At 29.7% G+C, this 26,649-nt stretch overlaps 1 protein-coding gene across 1 annotated transcript in view; it reads right to left on the minus strand.

Moving 5' to 3' along the window:
- Positions 1-26,649, minus strand: part of Nrm (neuromusculin) — a 246,140-nt gene that overhangs the window by 36,963 nt on the left and 182,528 nt on the right. Inside the window, exons 4-10 of the mRNA XM_083052589.1 lie at positions 24,249-24,419; positions 23,109-23,270; positions 13,168-13,352; positions 8,408-8,558; positions 4,263-4,374; positions 3,846-4,024; positions 1,063-1,520 (exon numbers count right to left, since the gene is read on the minus strand). Of these exons, the coding sequence (XP_082908715.1) occupies positions 1,063-1,520; positions 3,846-4,024; positions 4,263-4,374; positions 8,408-8,558; positions 13,168-13,352; positions 23,109-23,270; positions 24,249-24,419 (1,418 nt within the window). The remainder of the gene's footprint in view (positions 1-1,062; positions 1,521-3,845; positions 4,025-4,262; positions 4,375-8,407; positions 8,559-13,167; positions 13,353-23,108; positions 23,271-24,248; positions 24,420-26,649) is intronic.

Here is a 26,649-nt window from a genome sequence, read left to right on the forward strand (position 1 = left end):
AAGCAGTGGTATCAACGCAGAGTACTGCGAGAGAGAGAGAGAGAGAGCGAGAGAGAGAGAGAGAGAGAGCGAGAGAGAGAGAGAGAGAGAGCGAGAGAGAGAGAGAGAGAGAGAGCGAGAGAGAGAGAGAGAGAGAGAGAGAGAGAGCGAGAGAGAGAGAGAGAGAGCGAGAGAGAGAGAGAGAGAGCGAGAGAGAGAGAGAGAGAGAGAGACGAGCACGCTAAATATAATCCGATTAATGTAATAAAACACATTATTTTTGATACAATAACATTGCATTAAAGATAAAGTCCGCATATCGATAATTTATCAATATCTGTAATTAGCATCAAATATAAACGAACGTTTTTAAAATGTTATTCGATATCGATGATAAAATGTTAGAGAAAAGCTCGTACAGCTGCGTTTATAATTTATAAAATCTCTACTTTAAATAATTTATAATTCGTGATAAATTATGGAGTAGTATTTTATTTACAATTTTATATATGCTCTAAGAAACATTTGAAGAGTTAAATATACAATATGTATATATTTTAATATCTTTTAATTCTTTAAATGTTTCCTATATTATATATATTATAATATAAAATTATAAATAAAATACGATTCTCCAAAATTTGTCACAAACTGTAACTGAATTTTAAAATAGTGTTTATAAATTTTAAACACAGTTGTTGTAAGCTTTTCTACATTTTATTATTAATAAAATGAAATAAAATAAAATTTATGTAACACAAAATAAAATAAAAATAAAATTATATTAATATTTCATAAAATATTATTTTGTATCTCTTATGCATATATAATATTTAAAGAATTAAAAGAAAGATATACTCGTATATATTAAGTAGAATATGAGAGACATATAAAATCATGAATAGACTTTCGTGGCAGATTATAGAAAATCGCGAAAATGAAATTCGATAATATCGCATTTCCTCGACAAATATAAAAATAAAATTGCAAATTCGCGCGATAATCGGCAATAATTCCTACTTGTATAATTAAAAAGCACACGTGAAGATTAACGTGCGAATAATGAACGTAACGAAATTATACGGTGATGGTGAAATCGCGCGTATAATGGATATATATCTCGCTAACTCTCCTCCTCGTCTCCGTCACCGCATAACAGGAATGAGTGACGCGTGACAGAGAGGACTTACAATAAACTACGACAGGCGTGCTCGGAGAGACTGGTCCCCAGCCGGCCTCGTTCCTACCCTCGCAGGAGTAGTTGCCGTGGAAGGTACGGCCGACAGATTCCAGCAGCAGCTTGCTGGGATCGATGTCGCAGAACGTCGACGATTCCTCGACATTGGTCGTCGTTGTCATGGCAGTGTTGTTCCTCGGGCAGTCCGGAAGTTCTTTCAATAGATCACCGTCCAAATACCAACGGACGGCTGTCAGCATCGCCGGATTACCGGCATCGACCTCGCACGTTAACGAAACGTTCTGACGATCTGCCTCGTTCACAGGTGTTTCCGGATCCATTATCACCTCCACCACCGGTTTGTCTACATATATGCGTGAGAAAATACGGGAATATATATATCTTCGCGTCACATCGCGAGTATAAAGCGGAATAAAAAAATTGAAAAAAGTAGACGCACGTCGAACTCTCTCTACGATTTTATTTCCGATGTAATCGCGTCGGATAAAAGCATCGTTTTTTTTTTCCTAATAAAGGGATAATCTATCCCTCGTAGCTGAAAGCTACGTCGCGAGAAATGACGAGAGGATAAAGTGTGTTTCTCTCCGAGATATATCCTTTCGAGATTTGAGATAGATTGATTATTATCTGGAGCTTTATATGAATCGCGATTTAATCCCCTTCTGTCAATGAACGGGTACCAGGATATCTAAAGCAACCCTTGGGACCGGATTTTCAATAATGGCTTAAATTACAGTTTAACAAAACAAAACGTTGCTTAATTATTCGTTTTTCCATTAAAAGTTGAAGACAAATCAGTTAAATCTTAGTTAAACTTAAGTTAGCAATAGTTCACTCGTTGTGCGATGCAAAGAAAACGTCATTAAACTAACCAAAATTAAACTTAATTAAGGCAAAATTAAATTTAATTGAAATTCAGAAATAATGTTTTCTGGAAAGAGAGCATAAATTAAAAGTCGAGTAATTAAGAATAGAAAAGAAAATATTAGAGCATGAACTCGAAGAAGAAAGGGTTGAACTATAAAAATTAATATAATGAAATTTATATTTTTTTTACAACAAAAGTTTATTTGTTTATTAAAGTATTATTTGTGTTTCTTATCGTAAAAAGATATAATTTTTTGTTTTGACAATTTCTTTTTTTATCATTACTGTATACGAATATAAAGATATAAATAATATAAAGACTTTTATTTCTTTATCTTAATTATAAATTTTAAAGTTAATTAATTAAAAAATAATTGAAATCTTGTAATAAATTCTTCCCAATTGTAATAATTTCATCCCAAATAATTTGATCTTGGTCTTACAATGATCTTTTCTCTCCTTAATATCTTATATATCTTAAAATATGCGCTAATCTTTGCTGCTTACTTCAATAAATTCTTTATCAACCATTCTAAAAAATATTTAATGCTTTTAGATATAGTAAATAATGACTTTTGTAGATTTATTAAACGATGTTTAAACCATCATCTTTCACGCACGATTTAACTAATCACGGTTAAACTTCCTAACTACGTTTTATATTGAAAAACAAGAAAATGTGTCCGGGTAGAATTTTAACTTTAATCTAAATTTAAATTATTATTGAAAAACGGGTTCTAATGTTAAAAATGTATCGGAACTTTCTCTCGAAACAAAATACGAAGGTCCTTTGTATTCGAAAAGTTCCTAAAATATAACGAGATGCCCAGTAGCTGTTAAAAGAAATTATCGCACTAGTTTAATGGGTCGAAATCACATGGGTGGTTGATACCCGAGTATCCATACATTAATGGAAAGGTGGAAATTATGACATTGACAGAAGGGTTAAAATCGAGGGGTGTCTCACTGTCGCAAAACATGTACATTTTTTCTGGAATTACGCGTTACTTCGTATTACTTCGCATTGATTTACAAGCATAAAACAATAATAATCCAGACAAGATTAAAACATCTTAAAAAATAAAAATAATGATGTTACGACGTTTTTTTAATATATATTTTATTAATTATAATTTATGAGATCATTAATATTTGATATTTAATTTGTTCAGATCTAATCTAATTTTATTTATATTTTGTGTGTGTTCAAGTTTATTTTATTAATAATGTTTTTGAAGTTAAGTTTTAAAAATTTCTGAATTTTTTAATCACGAGTTTAAAATAAGACATTTTTTTCAATTTATAATTAGGAATGTGTAACTTTTTGTTATATCTTAATTATAATATAATATTTTTATTTAGATGTTCCAACTAAATATTTGCAACATTAATTTAAAAAAAAAATTAATTTAAAATTCTTTGCATACATTGGTACTATATGATTTACAATAATATCTCATAAATTTATTTTTCCTAACATTTCTTTTTATAATATCATTCTAATTACATTCTTCTTTTTAAATTAAACAGTACTAATATTGAAATATTGTATTTTATTTAAAAAAAAAGAGTTAATATAATTACACGCATTCCGTCTCATTACTTAGAATTTAGAATTATACGACGCATTACATGAAATTACTTAGAATTCTCGGTAATTCGCAATACATGTACAAATTTGATGAGTGAGACACCCCTCGGTTAAAATCGTAAGGATTTTGAATTTCTATTCTGATCAATACTGCTTTGTATCAAGTACGTTGAGAAAAATCGCAGCTTATCAATCTCAGATAATACGTACAAAAGACCGAAACCTCTACGTCGTCCTCGGAAACGGATGAGCCGGCGTTGTTCTCCAGGATGCATTTGTAAGAACCCATGTCGCTAGGAGTTGCGTTTTTCACTGTGAGCGCCGTTTGTTCCGTGATTCCGCCGTCGTAATGCTCTTCGTTTAATACTAATTCTTCGTCGTCTCGTAACCTACATCAGCCGATTAGGAGGAGAAATAAAAAGAAGATAGTGGCAATTTATTTTGCCTTTTTTTTCTTTTTTAGTACGATATAGAAATGGCGAAAATAAAGACGAAAATGTGTGCTAGTTCCTAAGTTGCTAATTTATCCAATAGAACTGGCATTTAAGTCCAGCAAGAAGATATTAATTTGATTCTGAAAGGATTAATTTTCGTGCCAATATAAGCTTTGTCTAAAAAGTCACTCACCACGTCACTTTTATCAGCGTAGCCGGATTCGCCTCGTAATCGCAGAATATTAAAAAGTCGTCTGTCTCATTAACCGTTATATTGTTTGGCTTCATTTTGATTATCGGCGGATCTGCGACAGATAAAACGGTGAGGAGATTATATGAGAAATAAAAAAATACGCGAGCAGGATTTCGACGTAAGTCGCAAAGAGAGATGAAACATTTGTTAGAGATAAAGTTCGCGAATGTGAAGAGAAAAGGAAGATATAAAAGATTAAATGAGTCGTTTAATTAAAACGGATATGTTTGATCTCTTTTTCAAGCGCTAATATATTCACGGTGTTGCAAAAACGTTTTTGCACTTTATACATTTCACACTAACTTTTCTGACTGATATATCAAGCAGTTCGAGCTTTCTCGAAATCTTATTTTATTTCAACACTTTTTTAAATTAGTTTTTATCATTTTTATAATTTCTTTTTGTACTAATTAATTGTTCAATTTTTGTGAAATTTTATACATTTTAATTTAATATTTTTAACTTATCATTTTATAATACAAAAATTTTTATTAGTCAAAAAATAGAATTCTTAATTATAAATTATATCTTTAATCTTCAAAATTATTATTCTTATTTTATAAACTGTTTTAAATTATAATTATACTAATTTTAATCATATTTCTTTGATCAACAAATATTATATTATTATTTATATTTTATTTATATTATGTTATATAAATATTTTATTTATATTATGTTATATAAATATTTTATTTATATTATGTTATATAAATATTTTATTTATATTATGTTATATAAATATTTTATTTATATTATATGTATATTAATATTTGTTTTATATATATATTTATACTATTTATTATTTTTATCAAATATTATATATTATATTTGTATAGTAGAAGCTTCTTTTCTTCTATTATTTTACTATTTAAGACCATACAGGATTTCTTTTGTCTTTACGATTGCCTTTCATTTAAAATGTAATAATATATGAGAAATTTAAATTGAATAATAAATTTAAAATAATAAATTGAAAAGATTTTAATAATACAAATGCAAAATCAGATGAAAAGGGCTAATAAGACCCAATTGCAGATATTAGGCGTAATAAATGTGTTCAAAAATTTTTTTCTAATTATTTTGAATGTTTCGGTTCTTTCTTTACATCATTTTCAGCAAATCAACTAACAAAAAATTCACTTTTTTTTTAATTAAAAGAAATTAGAGAAGAATTTAAAAATAAGTTTGTTGCGCCTAATATCCGAGCTTGGCTCTTACAAGCCCTTTTCATACCTGATTTTCTATTAAATTTAGATTCATCCCCTGGGTTACACAATGTTGTGCACTTAACACGCGACACAGAATGAGGGATATAAAACAAAATTCTCTCGTAAGGGAGTACGTAGACGCGAGAGTGGGTTGTCACACAGGAATGTTGGAAACGCGCCAAACTCGATGTCTGGAGTTTCTCGTTTCCAATCCATATGGGGTTCTCGTTCCGGCTGCAAAACGAAAGTTTCTCCGTCATTTCGCGCACTGGATGCATAAGGGAAATACGAAAGCAACCGTCCATCTTCTTTTTATCCGTTCCGCGTAATCAAGATATCGCATCTTTAGTGAGAAAAAGACGCAACTGCACTCCTGATTTTGGAATCATGGCTTGTCATTGTTGAATTATAAATTCGGTCTTTGTTGATTAAAGAGTTTGAGAGGATCCTAATTCTAATCAAATAATTATTCTTCTATTGATGATTCAATTATTTCAGCTCGAATAGCAAATAAGAAGTAAAGAATTCTAATATGTTTATGATTAGTTGAGTATAATTTATTCATAAAATGTGATAAAAAGTATATATAATATTCTTTAATCAGAGTAATAAATTATAAATTTATTTATAAAAGTAAAATTTTTTTGATACTAAATATTTTGAGATTAAATATTGAGCAAAAAGAGAAGAAGAGACAAAAATATTTGAAACTTATTTTTATTTAAAGTTTTTATTATAAAAATTTAAGTATATAAAATATATTTTATAACTTATTATGGCAAAATATTAAATTGCAAGTTTAAAGAAATTTAAATTAAATTAAAATGTGTAAAAATAAAGTTTAATGTGAATAAATATAAATTAAATAAGATATATAAAATTTTCTTGTATATTAAACTTTCAAGGTTTAAAGTTTAATTTATAACTTTATATTTTTAAAAATAGTTAAATTAAAATTACTTCTTTATTGATAAATAAAGACTAAAAAATAAAATAAATGGAATTTTTTAAAATAAAGTAAAATTATTAGAAGAGTATAAATTAAGTTTAGTTTTAAATAAAAAAGGAATATCATTAGTGGATATTATATATTAGTATAAATATAAATAAAAATAAATGAATGAATCATTATTAAAATAAAGATGAAAAATAAATTCAGCGAGTCTACAATGATCGAAGTACCGATTGAAAAATGATTTAAATATAGATGTTGAAATAAGTTAATGTTTTGATTTTAATTGGCATATAATTTAACAATTAATTACTTTTCCTTTTTTTCATTGCAATTTTCGGACAGTTAGTTTTTAATAGTTGTAAATATATTCACATTTTCGGATATTGTAATGTTTGTAAAGTAAACAGTTACAAATATAATCTTTTATTTCCTGACACACATATTTCAGAGATATAGAAATAAGATTATATCTTCTCCAAAAATCACGTTAAATTTATATCACGAGAAAATATAAAAGCATCTATATATACAGGTACAAGAGTTGTCTCTCTTCAAAATATACCGTGTGTTAACTTTCCGAAGTATGCAACTGGAAAATCGTACAAACGTTGCGCGACTTATATAAGCCACTCTTTCAAAAGGGCAACATAAATATTTATGAAACGCGAGAAATATTCTTGAACTATGAAATTTTCTTCGCTTCTCTATCATATCAAAATTTTCAATCGCTTCTTTCGAACACGCTCTTGCTTTGACTTCGTCAATATAAATTGAAGTCTGGACGATCTCCAATTATATCCCTATTTTTATTTTATTTTATTTTATTTTACTAAAGTCACGTTTTATTTTCAAAATTTATGATCTCTGTTTTTCGACTCTGTTTCCTGTAAAGCGATGGATTATACCTTCAAAGCGCGATTATATTCGCTCTTAGATTGTGAGTAAAATTGATTATTTTCTTTTACGAAAACAAGTCAAATTTTTGAATTCAACAGTAGGGTAAAGTTCCCTTCATTGCTCACTGCAAAGTTACATTAATTTGCATAGTATTATGCTGATGAATGGCGCATGGGTATGTAGAGTTATTTATTTAAAGGATTTAGTTTATAAGAGCTAAGTGCATGCAAATGTTAATAACCGTCCTTGTGTAGCTCGCGCAGCTTCGTGTCGACGTAGACTATATCCGGCCCAGAGTATGCAAATGTCTGTGAGTTTGGGGTTACAACGCAATCTTGTTGCAGAGTTTCAATGCTATTAAACATAATTGTAATTATAAAATATTACGGACCTCGGTTTCTGCGGTTTATATTATTATTACTTTTGAAAGAGAGATGGGAAACATTATTTTACACACGATTCAATTGCTTGCAAAGTTATTAAATGTTCGCTTACAGATCAAGTTTCATGTTTCTTGAAGCAAATTGTCAGTTTCTTCAATATTATTTATCGCGATTCATTATAACTTGTATATGTATATACATATTCTTCCAAAAAAATTACAATATTAGAACAAAAAATCTATTTATATAATATATAAAATATATATACATATATATATATTTTTTTCTTTATATATACATATACATACATTTATATGCATATATATTTTCTTTGAGATATATTTCTGTAAATAAGAACATTCACACATACATAATTGCAAATTGAAAGTAAAATTATAATAATATAATTATATAAAATATAAAATTACATTATTATAAAATATATAATATTATTATATAATATATTAAAATCATAATAATATATAATTATATAAAATATATAATATTATATATTACATTAAAATTAAAATAGTGAAATATTTATATAAATAGGACCCCATAAAAATTGATAAAGGATTGCCGATGACAATAATGGTAATAATATCTCAGTAGTTATTTCGACTCGTAATATGTACTTACATAATACTTCGATCGTTGTCGTTTCCTTCATCGGTTTCAAATCCTCGATACGGGTAACAGAATTCTCGGCGTAACAGTTGAATGTTCTGCCGTTGTCATATACCGATGCTGTAAACGCGAGATAGCTTACTGTATCCGATGTACCGTCCGCCTGCAAACATAAGTTGCTTTAAATGATCGCGATGGAAATATAAAGTCGAACTTCTATTATTTAAACCATCAGTTTTGCTAAAAGCGTCTTAACCAAGAACTTAAATTAGAGCATTACCTATTTACGAAAATTATTACCGCAATGGCTAAATTACTTTCCAATTAATTGTAAATCCTGTCGGATGCAATTTATATCATCATTTAAATAATTTATTTTAGAACGACAAAATTGCTGATAGATGCACATGTGTAGTATGTGTGTATGCTGTAAGCTTTTTTTTTATAAAATTAGTTTTTTTTTATAAAAGTATCGAATTTGTGCAATGTGTGTGTGTTGTTTTATAAAAAGTTTAGGATACACAAATACACATATATTAAGCTTTTTATAAAATGTTATTTTATAAAGATTTATATATATATAAATTTTCAGAAAGCCAGAGTTCGATAAAAACAATTTAATTAATTTTAATTAATTTTAAACTGTTTTAACAGATTTAATTGTAATAATTTACTTACATTTTTTATGTTATTTTATTTTTATGATTTTTTGATTAACAAATATCTTAGATTAAAATTTTGTCAGTTCCCAATTTGTAAAATATAAAAAAAGAACGCAAATTTAATGTATAGTTTTAACGATTTCATAATTGCATGGTACAGTTGAAAATGCATTAACAAGTCCATATATACCAGGTGTCCCATTTTAAAGGACCCACTCAAATATCTCATTGTCAGAAACACTGCGTTAAATCGAAAAATGTTTCCTACAAAAGTTGTAGGGTTTCGAGGGGGACATAACATAGTAATATTCATTTGACCTTGGGCGGCGTCTCCAAGGTTAGTGAAGGTTAACCTTAAGTGAAGGTGAGAATGAATTTTGAAGAAAATAAAAAAATGCTTCAGATAAAAGTTGTTCAAATTAATTAGTAGAAAAAGATGTTATAATAAAAAATATGGGTTTCCATTTAAAAAATTTATTCTCACCTTCACTTGACCTTGGAGACGCCGCCCAGGTCATATGAATATTACTATGAATATTACTATGCAAGTTCACAAATCTAAATAATTTTTAATTCAAAAGTCGTCATTTATTTGTTTATTAATAAATAAATTGTATATACAAATCAAGATTCAAATGTAAGCTGACAATGAAAAATTTAATATTAAACATATATTACATATAGATATTACTATCCATATACAACTTATCCAAACAAATATACAGATTTTTGTACAAGGCATTCGAAAATATCAAAAATTGAAAAATAAATATATAAGCGCGAGAAAAGGTTTCTACATTGAGAGAGGAAGTTTATAATTATGCGAACTACGATAATTGCGTGAGTTTGTAACTTTATGCATATGTTAAAGATTTATTTTTGTTTACATTTGAATTTCGCTTTGCATTAAAAGTTGCAAATTCATCATAATATAAATTAAATATACACATAATTCTACATTTCATTCATAAAACATGTGTGTTTTAGTCTACTTCCAACTTTCAAATATATCCTGATAATCGAAACTTATTACAATTTTTAATTAAAACTATCTTCTAGAAAAATTTAATATTAAAATCAAATATAATGTAATTTAACAAAATTAACAAAATTAGACAAAATTATTAAATTCTGCAAATTAAACGGGCAGCAACTGAGTACATAGACATAAACATAGCAAAAGAGCTCGAGAAAATATGCTCATTTTATCCTCTTCTGAAGGGAAGAAAATTTGCACTCTTTTCTAATTTTCTTTTTTTCTTACGAATCTAACTGAATCTGAACAGCGAAGCTATTTCTTTATTAATTCCCCAAGTATGACGCCGATTGAGATTTGCGATTCATTAAAGCATACTGGAGGAGAGCAATATGGGGCAATATTTGCCCGGAAATTGCTGTAACACCACATCTGAGTACGTAATATCCGTTTCTGCGCGACGGAAGAATATAAATTTAAAAAATATGATCCGCTCTTTAATTCTGTTATGACGCTCATGTCGGTAGAAAATTCGTGATGTGTGTAATTACACTCTGAGCCAGTAACGAGCAAATATATACCGTCTGCTATCATGACGATGTCGTGTCGTTCCGAATATAATCAGACGCTCTTATAATTAGTAAACACTGCTAATTATGATATCGCGATCACAGGCGAAATTGCAAATAATAGCGGAAATACAAATTCGCGACGGCGCGAATTATATTTGACGATATAATCAAAAACGATTCGTTAATCACGCCGACACGAGGATGATTCTCTTCCTCAAACAACGCTAACTGACAGCGCAAAATGAATTAAATCCGCTCTATTTTGTCTTTACATTGACATTGTCAAGTAAACATGTTTCTTCATTCGCGAAGATATCACGACGCGATGTTTGACTTGCAAAGATAGACGGTGGACACAAAGCATTTTTTTTCCTTTTGTTTTGTACATAAAGAACTATTTGTTATCGAGAAACATCGTGTTATTTCATCTACCTTCTGGCCTTTAACTACGGTGACGTTTTTTTTTCTTTTTTGCATTAATTGCATAGGTGCGAGTGCAGGTTCCGTATGCAATTATTTTGCGTGTGCATGCCGCTTTATAGTCTCAGATATTTCCTTAATGGATTTATGATAGCTGCGTGACGCCTACGACTTCTATATGCATTTACGTATACACGCGATAGTGCAGCGATGCGATATATATATAGAAGAGTCTAATGATTTTTCGATGCCGCCACCGCGTCGCTGGTGCAGCTACTTGTTTGAGCACAAAATTGATTTTTTTTTTTTTTTTTTTACAAGTCGAGGGAGAGTAAAACGGCGTCCTGCGATTCGGAAGTAAATGACGATTCCTCGCGACGCTCTCTCTTTTTTTTTAACTACGCTTCCGTTTCATTTCATTCTCAGTCGCCTCATCTTTGAAGATTAATTTAAAATGCAAATTATTCTCTCGATGGAATCTCTTGAAGGAATTTAATTCCGATCGATTTTTTTTCGAAATTTCTGCAAGCGTTTCCTTATCGTGCACGTGACTGAAAAGATTGTATTCTCATTTAAATTAGGCGCCAAAAAAATTTATCTTAAGAGGGGAATCTTTTGCAGATTAGTAGTGGATATTCCTAATAGTTTATAAAAATGTAGACAAGAAATGGGATTTATTTTTACTTCAATAAAAAAATATTATTTTGCAAGCAAAGAAAGACCATAAAAAAGCATATATAGTATAAATAGATTGGAACATGAGACAAAAGAAACCTGAATAATTGAATTAGATTATGTTACACAATTAATAATAAATTTAAAAAAATCATTACGTGACATATATTGCATTGCACTGTAAATTGCAACTCTATATGTATATGTTGCTGTAATAATATGACTATATAACGCCAAATGAAATCTGAACGTCCATATATAAAAAATATGCAATCGTTTTTTCATTAACAAAGAATATCTTTTTATTTTTAGACATGTTCTTGAAACATCTAAATGAATATCTGTTAATGGAGATTTTTTAGTATATAAACTTCTTACTTCGAGAATACAGTTTTTTCGATGTACCTCGATAACTTTTACTCTAAATAAAGTATTGAAAGAAATTATTCAACTGTTCCATTCGGACAAAATTTATCTTTCAAGGATTTTGGAAGGATAAATCACGAAGAGATAATATAAAGATAATATGGCCCTTTTATGCGCGAAAAGGGTCTTAAATCACGATCTCAAATAAACCTAGTACTTAATAAAAAGAAGATATAACGCGAAAAGAGAAACCTCGAGAAGTAGTGCATCGATCGATCGTAAATCATTGAAGTTGCTGGGTTCTAAAATTTATCGACTCCACCGCGTTTTTCGAAGTGAGCACAGTGAAAATTTGCCGTTTCGCAAGAGTGTGTTCAACATGAATTAAAATGTACGACAGATGCCGGTCCCGATCGATTTAGGATTTCCCGGGAACGCGTAGTGTCGCAAAGTTACTGCATGAGTCTGTTCATACTCTCTCTCTCTCGCCGAAGTAAGTAACCGAATTAAAACTTTCGCGAGGCACTATTCATTGTCGCGTGCCACCAAATATGCTTCTCTGGAACATTTACATTTGATGCAAATGGCTCTTCTTCAGGAAGGATCGATGGGGAATTCGAGCATCTTAAGAATTTATATTAGGAATATCCTATACGAAGTACAGTCGCATTTGGTGTAAACTGGAAGATTTTTTTTTTATTAAAAACCAAAATTATTTTTTTTATATAAAAAAAAATGTTATTTTTCGCGACATTTTAACATTGAATATTCTTGTGATTATGTAACAGACAAGATATAGGGTGCTTTTCAGCAACAGAACATAATCATATACTGTGTTGTAGCTGGAACGTTGCGTAGCTCTTTTACTTTTTTCACCGCCAGAGTGTAGGGCAGTCAACTTTACATAGTTTCTTCAAAGTTCTAAGTTTTTTGAAGCCATTTTTAAATTTTTTTTAAAGTTTATCTTCTTTATTAAAATACCATTTCGTAAAAAAAATCTAATTAGATAATAAAGATATAAAAAAGCGATTCTTTTAATAACGATAGGAGAGTTAATTTAATTCGAGCAAAAGTAATTATAATAGCGCAATGTTTACTCACGTTTTCGTGTATTTTCGTCTCGAACATCTCGAATCTCTCGTTGCTCTCGCTTAAGTATTGCGTTCCGTTTTGCCAAGTTACATTGGCGGCGGGTCGCGCCGCTTGTACCTTACACTGCAATAAAATCTTCGTTCCCTGCACGACATGACCGACCACTCCCTCTAAGTCCATCTTCAGCGGGCGCACTGTAAAGATAATAGCAGCGTGTTAGAATACTAGGGGCTGTTACTTGCTAATCGCGATGGCATTAAAGCACGACTAACGCCTCTATATCTCTGTAACGCTAACTGTTCAACAAGAGTATAGATAAGAGATTTGCCTTGAATTGGTGAAGAGAAGGTGAAAATATGACGCACGTATATTCAATTACATATTCCGTGCAATTTTGTATTCGAGCGATAGAAGGACGCATTATGTGTATAAATTGGTATTCCATACTGAGTTCTTTTATATTTTTTATTATTAAATTATTTTCAATTATTTATTTTTTTTAATTTAATTTTATTCAATTTTTCGACTATTTGATATTTTTATCTTGATAGGAATATTGCGCGAGAATAAAAATATATTTTTACATCGACCTAAATTTAAAGGTTAATCAATTTTTATGCAAAATTATATTTTAAGATGAGTTACTACGGACAATTTTTTATTATAATAAAATAGAACAATCATTAATATTCAAATTTTATGTTATATTTGAATATCCGAGGATGTGTTTCTGTGAAGCAAGAATACTTGAATAAACATAAAAAAAAAAAAAATAATCAAATAATATATTCATTACTGTTTCACTATTTTATATCTTTCATTTCGCCTAGCAACTGAAGAATTTTTTGCAAACAATTTTTTGCGGCTTAAACGCTTGTGATTTTTGAACACTGAAAGCCGTATCGCGGAACATTTGGCAATTGACAGTCTTTTGTACTAGCTAAAATTTCGCTAGTTCGGGTTCGATGATTTCCGTAGCTGTCTGTTCAATATTAAACGCTCGTCTCTATGTGCCGTATACTGGCTACCGGATACATACAATAATACAGCCACTGGCAATCGATCGTAGACGTCATGTAATGATGATCGTGCGGTATCTGACCTCCGCGTGGTACACTATAGCGACCTTAGGGTTGGTATGTGTAATCCGAAGTAGAACGAGACATGATTGGACGTACGTGCGAAATGTCAATTTTCGACAATTTTGTATCGTCCCCGATGTCTTCCGATCAACGAAGTTATCTTTGTACAGATATGATTTAGAAATACGAGAGCAGTGAGATATATAGGGTGTTTGAGAAGTGTTAAGGGACAGCGAAATATCTCGAAAAACGTAGTTTTATGAAAAAATGTTTCAGACAAACGTTGTAGGGTTTACAAAGATTTATTTACTGGTTTTATCAGTTTGACCTTGAGTGGTTAGGACAAGGTTAGTTTGATTTTTTAAATGGAATCCTAATTTTTTTTATATAAACTGATTCTTCGCAATATTTGGTAATATTTATGAAAAGGTAAAATGGCCAAAAAGATAATAGTTTACGAGATATTTTATACTTGAGTTTGACATAATTTTACATAAACTATGAAATATCTTGTAAAATATTTATTTTTCAATAATCTTATCTCAATACTTTTATGCACGAAATAACGAGAAGAATCAATTGGTGTATAAAAAATACATATTTTTAAGTAGCTGCTAATTACAAATTATATATTTTTTCTTAAAATAATTTGGCCCAAGGTCAAACTGATAAGGTCAGTAAATAGACCTTTTTAAATTCTACAAGTTTTATTTGAAACATTTTTTTATAATATACTTACATTTATCGAACTAATCGCTGTTTCGCAACTTTTCAAACATCTTGTATATAGAAACAAGATGTATAAAAATTCTTCAAAAATTATGTACTGAAATAAATTAAATTGTTAGTACTTTTAAGTAGTGAAAAGATAATAAATAATAAAACATAATTAAAATATTTCGAAATTTTTAACTTGTTGAAAGTTGGAAGTCTTGGGATAAATATTTCGCGTTGTGACAAGAATCAACATGATGTAATACATATTATCTAATCGAAATATCTGTGCAGCAGCAGGCATGTCGACGAGATGGATGACTTTCCAATGCTTATAGCGCGTCCACACGTTTGCTCTGAAAATTCACGGTTAATGGAATATTTGAAAATTGTCATTTCGCTATCATTAAATCGATCCGGAAGTTCCTACGGGAATACACGCTTTCCCGATAAAAATGGGTTTGTAGAAGCGCGTTAATCGGTGACAGTTTGTATCAAACCGTCGTTGCATATGTATAGATATATATCCATTAGCGTCGATGGATTTCCTAACGGACCGTCATATGTGCATGCATCATATACTACTGTACCATGAAATTTACGATCAAATTTCCCTCAGGCTATTATATATGTACATATAACATCTTCATTTTTGCATAGTTATTATAAATTTATCTAAACTTATATACAAAACACCTTGCATCGATCTATATATACCGAGTGTCCCATTTTAAAGGACCCACTCAAATATCTCAGAAACACTGCGTTAAATCAAAAAATGTTTCCTACAAAAGTTGTAGGGTTTCGAGGGGGACATAACATAATATTCATTTGACCTTGGGCGGCGTCTCCAAGGTCAAGTGAAGGTGAGAATACTTTTTTAAATGGAAACCCATATTTTTTATTATAACATCTTTTTCTACTAATTAATTGGAACAACTTTTATCTGAAGCATTTTTTTATTTTCTTCAAAATTCATTCTCACCTTCACTTAAGGTTAACCTTCACTAACCTTGGAGACGCCGCCCAAGGTCAAATGAATATTACTATGTTATGTCCCCCTCGAAACCCTACAACTTTTGTAGGAAACATTTTTCGATTTAACGCAGTGTTTCTGACAATGAGATATTTGAGTGGGTCCTTTAAAATGGGACAGCTGGTATATACTTATATATAATATGTATATTATGTTAAAATTAATTTATTATCAAATTATTCATGCATGTCTAAATTGAAGCACATATTAAGTTATCGAATATGGTTATTATTTTTTAATGAGTATTATTTTATAAATTTTCATTAATATTCTTAGGAGTAAAATTTTGGTAAAATTTTCACCGAAAGAATTGAATATTTTGTTATGTTTAAATATTTTTAAAGAGTATATATAGATAATTTCTGCAGATGTGGAATTTTTCGAAATGATTATTATATGTACATTAGAGGCGTCGGTACGTAAGTCGATGGTTCTTGTAAAGTCATGCAGAAAATATTGACCGATAATTCAGCGGCAAAATTCAGTGAGCGGTATTCAATACAAGAAGAATACGAAAAGAAGAGGCGCAAGAACCGAACGGGGAGCAAATGGCGAGAATCTAATATCGAGGATTGCATTTGACTTCAATTGCACTCCCTCCACCTGATAGCAGAGGTGGATGCTGAAGGAACGGACCGAGGATCGAAGATGGCACGTTGACAGAGACGAGAGGAAAAAAGGGTAAAAAGTCACCTCTCTTTTGCGCAAATAGTTTTTTCTTTCATTGGAAAATGCGCTGACGTGCTTTTGATCCTGGAACAAATCTGTCCACCGACGTTTACTTCGAATCCATACTGGATTCGTATTATCGAATGTTTTATCGCATCTACGAGAATAAGCTGACGCGAATATATTGTTTCGGCATAAAGTAAATTCGACACTTTGACGAAAATGTCATTAGAGTTTACAGCCAAAAATTATTTTAAACCAGACAAGTGTTTCTCGTAGATTTTTGGGTGCTGAAAACGATGCCGCAAACCAAATTTCACTAGCACGTCAGATTTCTAACATAATTGAGGTTTAATGTGTAAAAAATGGCTTTTTTGCGATATTTGAGAATTTTATAAAATAGCATTTTTTAATTTCAATATCTTACGTTTTATATAGCCATGTTATAAAAAATTAAAGCTGGAGACTTCTCATATGGAGATGCTCCTGAACAAAAGGGTTTCTCGAAAAAAAATTATTTTTTCCAAAACTGATTTTATCATTATTTGTCCCCCTTTAGATTATACAACTTATATCTGGAACATTTTTTCGAAAATGCATTTGTTTCGAAAAATTTAAGGTGGGCAATTAAAATGAGACATCCTATATATGTAAATATACATTTAGTGAATCTATCACGATAAATTACACTGTGTATATGTATCCATAATTCTAAACTATAAATAATGATTATAACATATATGACTTTATCATCATAAGCGGAATATTAGCTATCTCAGCAAAACTCTGTATTTAAATTCTTCCTAACATGACTAAAAAGTAAGATATCGAAATAAAAAAAATGCATATTATAAGGGATGAACGATACATTCATGACTTCTGATCAGAATTTCAAAATAATATTGAATTTTTTTACATAAAAAAAATTAAATATCGCAAAAAGAAAATTTTTTGCATATTAAACCTTAATTATTTCGGAAACCTGACGTGCTGGTGAAAATCGGTTTCCGGCATTGTTTTGAACATCTAAAAATCTATAAAAAATACCTTGTCTGATTCCAAATAATAAAAAAATTTTTTTTTTTATGAACTATTTATAAGAGAGAACTACGTTTTTATTTTATCATTTTATCATTTTATCGTCTTATCAAAATAAAATTACTTCATCAAAGAGAAAAAGTTATTATAACATTATTTTATATAATATTTTATCTAGTGTAACAAATTTTTTGTAAATTAATTTTTTATAATTTTTATAATTTAAATATCAATTTTTTGATAAAAAAAATAATAATAGAAATTATCGCTGATAGTTTTTTTTATACGGAACACCGATTGTTCTTCTGCGGGAGAGCTTCAAAAGTTCTAAGATGTTCCTTAATCGTGCAGTCATTTTGAAGATATCGCGTCCAATAAGCGAGACGATTCTCTTGAAATCTCTTGAATTTCGTGAAAACTCGCCATTAAACTAATTTCCTCCTTTGCGTCCGAAAATTTCGAAGAGTTCGCAACCTCCGATAAGCCGACCGCGAGACTTTTTAAGTCTGTTGCCGATGGCAATCGGATTTCCCGGTTTTGTTTTCCTATAAGAAGCGCACTGAACTTGCCCGAACGCTCCGTCAGATGGCCAGATTCGCTTCGCGAGTTCTCTCGTCACTTCCGGAAGCTCGCTTCCGTGACTTTCAACGAGGCAGCTGCGGAGCCGTGAGATTTTCGCAGATATCCTGCGGGTATTCGTGACATTTCCGCTTTAAATTCACCGCAGGTTGTTAAGAACGACTCTCTCGGCGGGAGTTTATATTTATATTTTCTATACATACATACATATATATATATATATATATATATATATATTGAACTTTCTGGACCACACGTTCAGAAGAATTTGAAATTGCGCTTCGAGTTTCGACGGTATCGCTGTTATCCCTTTTCCCTCTCTTATTAGTATTTTTCGACGTTGTTCTATTACCTGTCTAGGTTCTTATCGTGCTGGCAGGCAATTTTTCACAATACGAGATCGAAGCGAACCGTGTCGACATTGGTAGCAAAAGCGTCGAAGCTGTTTCATCATGTGCTCTATGATCCTGTATATTACATCCTTATTGCATCGAAGTATATCATTGATAACGATGAGATGAGATGAGAATTTCAGGAAAAAGCATCAGAAATTCTACGATTGATACGAAAATCAGGAATATTTTAGATATACTAGACATCAGGAATATATTGGAAAAATATATCTGCCTTCTGAAGCTTTTTAAAATTTAATAGAATAACGAGATTAGTAGAGAAAAGTTAGTTACTAGATTAGTTACTATTGCGTACGATTACAGTTGATTCACAATTCATGCCTTTATCTTGACAAAATCAAAATCTTTTATAATAAAAATGTTTAATCTTATTATAATGCATTTCTATATATGTATAAATAATATATTTATAAATATCATTATAATTTTTAAACATTTTTATCTGTCTTTAATTATATTTTTATGAGAAGAGAACACGCTCTTTGCTTTTGTTGTTTATTTCATGTAATGATTTCATATGATCTCTCTATTCTATTTTGACAATATTTGACAGCATTCATTATTGCAAATTAAAATTATCATTGCTATTAACTATAATTGTAGCAGTTTAGTTTTCGAAATTAATTTGCCTTTATATTATATATAATAATATTAATGACATAAATCTAATCATATAGTCCTTGACAATATTAATCAAGAAGTAATTATTATTGTTTTATGCATAGTAGAGGAATATGTCGATAGCAAATAGTTATAACACGTACAATGTACAATTATTCAATTTTTTAAAGATATTAATCTCTCTTTGCCGACAATATCTCACACTGTCAAATCAATTAAACATAATAACTGCTCTAGTCGCAATAAATATGATGTGATTTTATAATGAGAGAGATTAATACGATAATTTAGCAAATTTATTAACCAACGCGTTTCCACACGATAGCAAGAAAATTAATCCCGACTTCAAAGTTAATAACGCAATTTATCGATACGGCGAGATTTATGCGGAGAATTATGCGGATTCGCGTATTTGTATATTAATATTACGATATTATGCGATAATATTACACGTAATAAAGTTCGACCATCGTTAATGAATTTCTAATCGCGACAGGATCGCGGCTTGTATACAAAAATGAAAGGTATTAATTAATAATTTTATAAATTCATCTTGCGAGGATGTGGAAATTTTTTTCGCGTGGAAATGATAAACATTTAATTACAATATGCAAAATTTGTACGCATTTGAAAAAATTGTTTTTTTCAATTGTTTATTATTTCACGTGTTTTTTCAGCGTCAAAATTATCGAGTATATTCCATTATATGCGTATACATTTATCGGATAAGACATACGGCGTTTAGTTGATCTTGAGTAATTTATGGCCCGCCATAATTTTTTAAATGCAATGGATCATTAATAAAATGCTCGAAATTTATGCGAGAATAGTTTATCTCGGTATACAAAGAAATAGAGTACACTATTTCTACTTAGATTATCGACGCGGAAACGCACAGTTAATAAGAGGATTCCATTAAGGTCGTAATTGTGATTTCGATCTGGATCTTGAAATACGATAATGCACTATAATTTATGCAATTAATTAGATGCATTTTCCCGTTGAGTATAATAATGCACGCAATGCATATTTTTTAGCTAGTTAATAAATATCAGTTAATTTGTTGCTTCACAAAAAAGTAGCTTAATACAAAATTTTAGTTACCTGAATTGCGTGTAAGAAAAAAATATGCAAGTTTCTTTTCTACATATTTTTGTATACTTCGATGAATTATTTTCTTTTCCTAGTAAACATTTGAGAAATCGTGTACTGAATGATTGATTCTTCTCCATTTTTACACTATTTTAACCCCGATTAACCACGTATAAAAAAAGGAATATGTTAAAACGAATAAAACTCTCTCATCGCGATAGTAAACATGAAGCGAAATTACATGACCTGTATCACGTGAAATTAACTTTTTATCTGATGTGTAAAAGATACACGGAATATATAATTTCGTGGTTAAATTAAAAAAAAAAAAACTTTATACTCTCAGTAAAAATTTCATTTATAACTGATAGCACAAATATTTTTGATATCAAATTCTTGCAAATATTTCATGTTTTTGAAATTTTGAACAAGATAAAGATTGAATGTTTTTCTGTGCAATATATGACTGTTGAATATATATAACATTCATAAAATTAAATTTATAAATCTACGATAAATAAATAAATAATGACGTCTCTAAATCTTTCTCTTTATTATTCTTATTAACTTATATACAAATATGAAAGAATCTTTTTCTCTTTATTTTTTAAATTTAATCTGACAATTTTTGTCAGTATTAGTGTTAATATACTTTATATTCCTTTATACTCCTATTTTATACTATTTTATACTTAATAATAAAACTCCAGACACTATTAATAATGAAACCACTCAACGCATATCAATTTAAAAACGGTCTTTTTTATAATGTATGTTGGATTTGTATTATTTATTATTGTTGTTTTTAAACCGTCCAAATTATAAATTCAAAATTATAAATAAATTATAAAATTAAAAATTATGCATGTCTCAATACGGCTAGGCATTTAATTATTTTAACACAGTTTCTCGATAATCAAAATATGATATGTAATAATTTACGGAAATGTCATTCAGAAACATTTGTTTATGAGCGCGAGATTATTAATTTTCTTTATAATTTATTTAACAACAAATATGACGGTATATTTTGGATTATTCTGATTAAAGTACAGAGTGCAATTAAATATCGCAAAACAAGATTTCGTTCTCCATTAACGGCATTGAGAAGCTGGCGGAGATTCGCCGAGACTCTTTTTGACATTATATCATCCGAACTTGCTCGAGACTTTATTAGGAAATGCTAATTGACTTCGGGACTTTTAAGCTAGTTTATATTCAGCGGCGAGTATACACTTGATGTAAAAATTCCCCTCCTTCTCCCTTTCCCCTCGCTCGAGCACATTTATATAGTGCTCTTTGGTCCTAGAACCCACCATTCATATTCATACCTCGCACGCGCTAGTTTACCGATGTACCCGTGTTTTGATTTAATGAATAAACGATATCTCTCATCCCTATGGCAAAATTGTTGTTGCAAATTTGGGTCAAAATACCTATCCACATTCGTTCTCTATTCTATCACTATGTTCATGTTGTTTGTATCGATGTTTATCGAATTGTATACTATAATTGCGTGTGTGTGTAAATTATGTCGCTCGATCGAAATTGTGTATACGATTCTGTGATCTATTCTTCCCCCCCCCCCTCTTTTCCCTCTTTCGATCACTGATATGCGATAATCGATGTATAGCAGGGTTTGAAAAAACCCGGGTTTTTTTTAAAAAGCCCAGCCCAGTGGGTTTTTTTTAAACCGGGTTTTTTGGGGTTTATTGGGTTTTTTTTGAGTTTTATTAAGTTTTTGGGGATTTTGTTGGGTTTTTTAATTTTTTAAATTTAATTTTTTATAATTCGCTAATGATTAAGAAAATTGGCTATTTAATTGGCACAATTCCTTATTATGAATTAATTTTTATTTAATTAATTCTTTTAATTTAATTAATTCTTTTAATAGACCTTCTATTACATTAATAAATAAGAAAAATTAAATAAAAATTAATTAATATTAAATACTTCATTTATAATATTATTAAATTTTTAGCATTTTTGGATGGGTTTTATAAATGGGTTTTTAAGTAAGTTTTTTAAAGTGGGTTTAATCCAATAAAACCCACCGGGTTTTATTGGGTTGGGCCTACTTAGTCAAACCCTGCACATTCGACACTTCGAACGAAGGTGATAATTAAAGATCGTTTTTCGATTGATTACATATTGAAAGGTTTCAGTGACGATCTGTCTAAAAAAGCTCTATTTTTACGGAATTAATATATTTTAACATTAGTATTGAGAAATAAAGTAAAATAAATAAAATTGAAATAAATAATAAATGAATTAATGAAATAGAATTCTCATATTTAATTGAAAATAAAGCACAGAGAGAAAGATTCTGTCGCGCTCGTGTATAAGTTAGTAAAAACAATAAATAAATAACTAAATAAATATATATTCTTGTTATTTATAAAGCACAGAGAGGAAGGTTCTTTCGCACGTGTGTATAAGTTATTAAAATAACAAACAAATAAACAAATACATATATATATATGTATAAATAAATAAATTAAATAATTTATATATATATATATAAATAAATAAATTAAATAATTTATATATATATATGTATAAATAAATAAATTAAATAATTTATATATATATATATGTATGTACATATAAGACAATTTTTGAATAGCACAGTTCATGAGGCATTTTTCATTTTGCGAGCAGGAATATTCTGTGACGTTATTGTGAGTAGAGTATATGTATACTTACCATGTACATCTGGTTTAATATCAACTGCGAGTGGCTCCACGAGGGCAATACTGTTGACTTTACACGTGAATGTTGCGCCTAACTCTTCCCGTGTAATTTGCATCTCCAGCAAACTACTGCCAGTGCCTAACCCGGTATCAGTGATGGTCGACGAGCTCGTCGCTGAAATGGAAACAGTTTATATTTCTTGACAAGCACGTCTCGAGAGAGAGAGAGAGAGTAAGAGAGAGAGAAAGAGAGGAATATATTTTATCAGATATATATTTTTAAAAAGGTCGCGCGAGTTTAGAATGGAGCATATTTTTCGAGATATGCATGGCGAAAAATTGTGATAAAAACACCGAACATTCATTTGTATTTGAAAACGCGTATAAAGTTCATAATTAAATAAAAATAGAGAAAAATGAGTCTTTAATAATATTATGGTCATTATCGATAACTGATTAATAAAGAATTAACAAAGCTTCTTTTGTCTTCCAATATTTGAATAATAGTTCAATGGTAATGATACATTTTAATTCATATAAAATTTCACTGCAAGTAAAATTATACATTTTAACATTTTATATATTTGTCTTTAACTAGAATATTATATGTTAGATAAAATCCTACTCAAGGATTTACTTATGTTACATCTCGCATATCTGGGAATATTAAGATGTCGAGTCAGCATCACAAATTATATAATAAATATACGAGAATGTGTGTGTCTGTGTATAAATTTGTTATAATTAATTTCTGACATAAGTAGAATTAAAAAATTGTCAATTATATGATTAAGTGTATATTATAATTTTTCAATCACTCGAATTAATTTAAAAATATTGTTAAATAAAAAAAAACTGTTTTACTAATTTTGATAGAATTATTAACTTTTAATTGTTTTTCTGAAAAAAAAGATTAAATTAAAAACAATACGAATATACAATTTTGCTATTGGTAATTCTGTCAATTTAATTAATTTTAAATTGTCGTTGGCATAAAAAGGATATTTATATGAAAAAAATATAAATAAACTATCTATTCTCTGTTTAATTATGTTTTTTTCTTAGCTTAAATTTGTTAGAAATATGCTCGAATTATATAAACAGATTTATCCGCTCTAAGGTATAAAGATACGATACATTGTAAAAATTTTACCTTCAAGTAGCTGGTCATCTTTAAACCACTCGATTGTAGGTACAGGTTTGCCATTTCCGCTCTCGCAATATAGAGCTATTGTCGAGCCCTCGTTTATGGGTCCTAAAGTGGCACCGGTGCTCAAAGTATTCTTCGAACTTTCGTCGATGACACGTATAAACTGCGGTTGCACTGGAACACACATAAACGCATTTATATAGAAATATCTTTTACTCTATTAATTGTTACCGTTCATTTTTTGATCACTCGAGTGCCGCGTAAATTTAAGAATTTTTTATTGTATAAACAATTCTCTCTCTTTTTATATATAGATATATTGTAATGTATCAACAATGAATCAATACGTTGATAATTATGAGACTTTCCTTCCTTGACACTGAAAATTTATTTGCACGATGAAAAATAGAGTTCATTTTTTATTTTTTTTTTACTTCATATCTCTTCCAAATAAATGCATTCTTCAAATAAGCTCTTTGATGAAACAACATTTATTTCGCAAAATTTCTCGACAACAAGAATGTATACCGTATATATTCACTATTATGCTTAAAGATAACTGCTCCAGGAAATTATTTCCGTTTCGCTTTGATGTCGAGGAAAATACAAGAACGCTCCGTAAAAAGATATATATCTTGGTATAAGTAAAATATTTATGAATACCAGACTTATATACTCTTTCTTTTCTTTATTCTCTTTCATTTCTCTTTTGCCTAAATTTATATGCGAATCGATCGTTTTAAAAAACATCAACGCCAACACAATAATTTAATCTGTTTTTTTTTTGCGCTTATACTCTATAAATAACGATATCCCGAATGCAGTCTAGAATTAAATAAATGTGCATTGTATCGGCATTTTCGAACGTGTCGTCTCGTATGTGTAAATCGATACGATTTATATATATTTGCTTATATATATATATATATATATATATATATATATATATATATATATGTATATATATATTCTTCGGTTTAGAAAATTGATACAAATCCCATCATATCTTACACCTGTCGCGCAAATGTAATTTTCTCCGATGTTATTAGATCCAGTAGTTTCCAGAGGATTCTGTGTTGTTTTTTCAGGAATACCAATTTATATTTATGCAACAAGTTGTGTGCAATTTATTTATGTCAATTTTACATCGATTTTTCTCGTAAAATACACATTTTTTGATGATCTTATCTTAATACTTTTATGCACAAAATAATGAGAGGAATCAATTAGAGTAAAATTAATCATTAGTCATTATTAATCATTAATCATTAGTCATTAGTCATTATTAATCATAGTTAATTTTAAGAAAAAAATATGTAACTGCTAGTTACACAATTAATTTCCCTCATTATTTCGTGCATAAGAATACATGAAATATTGAGATGACATCATCGAATAACATAAACGTTTTTTATAAGATATTTTATAGTTTATGTAAAGTTATGTCAAATTAAAAAGTACGAAATATCTCGTAAACTATTCACATTTTGGCCATACTACCCTTATAACTTTTTATGCTGAATATTGCTAGGAATCGATTTGTGTAAAAAAATTGGATTGAATTTATTAAAAAAAAACTAGGTTGACCTTTCAAATGACCTTAGTTAAAATTCAAGATTATCAACTCACTTTCTCCCTCGAAACCTTTCAATTTTTGTACGAAATATTTTCTTGCTACCCCTTGAAATACTTTCTTGTTTCAAACGATTCAATTACTATATATTTAGAAAAGCATTGTCGCAATTCAATTCATTTCCGCATTTCAATTCGGCACGTCCGATCTGATGGAGCCTTGTCTTCTCGCGAGACAGAAGTAAAGCGACGAGTATTGCATGTGCGGTGAAATTTTAAACTACCACTATATCGATTTTCTGGCGCGAGAAGAGTGCCCTAACTTTCTACAATTCCTACGGGAATAAAGTGACTGCCACTTATCGAACAGGTGCCATGTTCTTAGGACACTATAAATCAGATCCCCGCCAACACACCGACTGAAAATGCACTCAGACCACGGTGTTTTAGGTGCTCCGGCTGTCGATGTTACATTTACGAATGTACATACACACACATGCGATGCACATTTGCATGCTGCGTGCAAATGGATCCGGCGTAGCACCACCAGTGCTTATACCCGCAAATATTATTTTTAAGGATAACCGCACGGCAAAAGTGAATTACAGAGAGTCGCTTAATTATGGAAAGTACATATAATACGCATCCATAAATATAATACCGTCATACGTACACATTTGCGTAGAAAGTAGTTTACCGTATATAGTTTTGCGGAACAAGCTTTCGTTACACATTTCGCAACATGTGGATGCGAATGAAATTATTCATCTGTTAAAAATGTACGAAGAAAATGTCGGAAAATTTATATAGACACGACATAAAATGCCACGTA

This window comes from Prenolepis imparis, unplaced genomic scaffold (genome assembly GCF_030444845.1).
Source record: "Prenolepis imparis isolate NDT839.2.m4 unplaced genomic scaffold, iyPreImpa1.0 SCAF_13, whole genome shotgun sequence".
In the NCBI taxonomy this organism is placed as follows: Eukaryota; Metazoa; Arthropoda; class Insecta; order Hymenoptera; family Formicidae; genus Prenolepis; species Prenolepis imparis.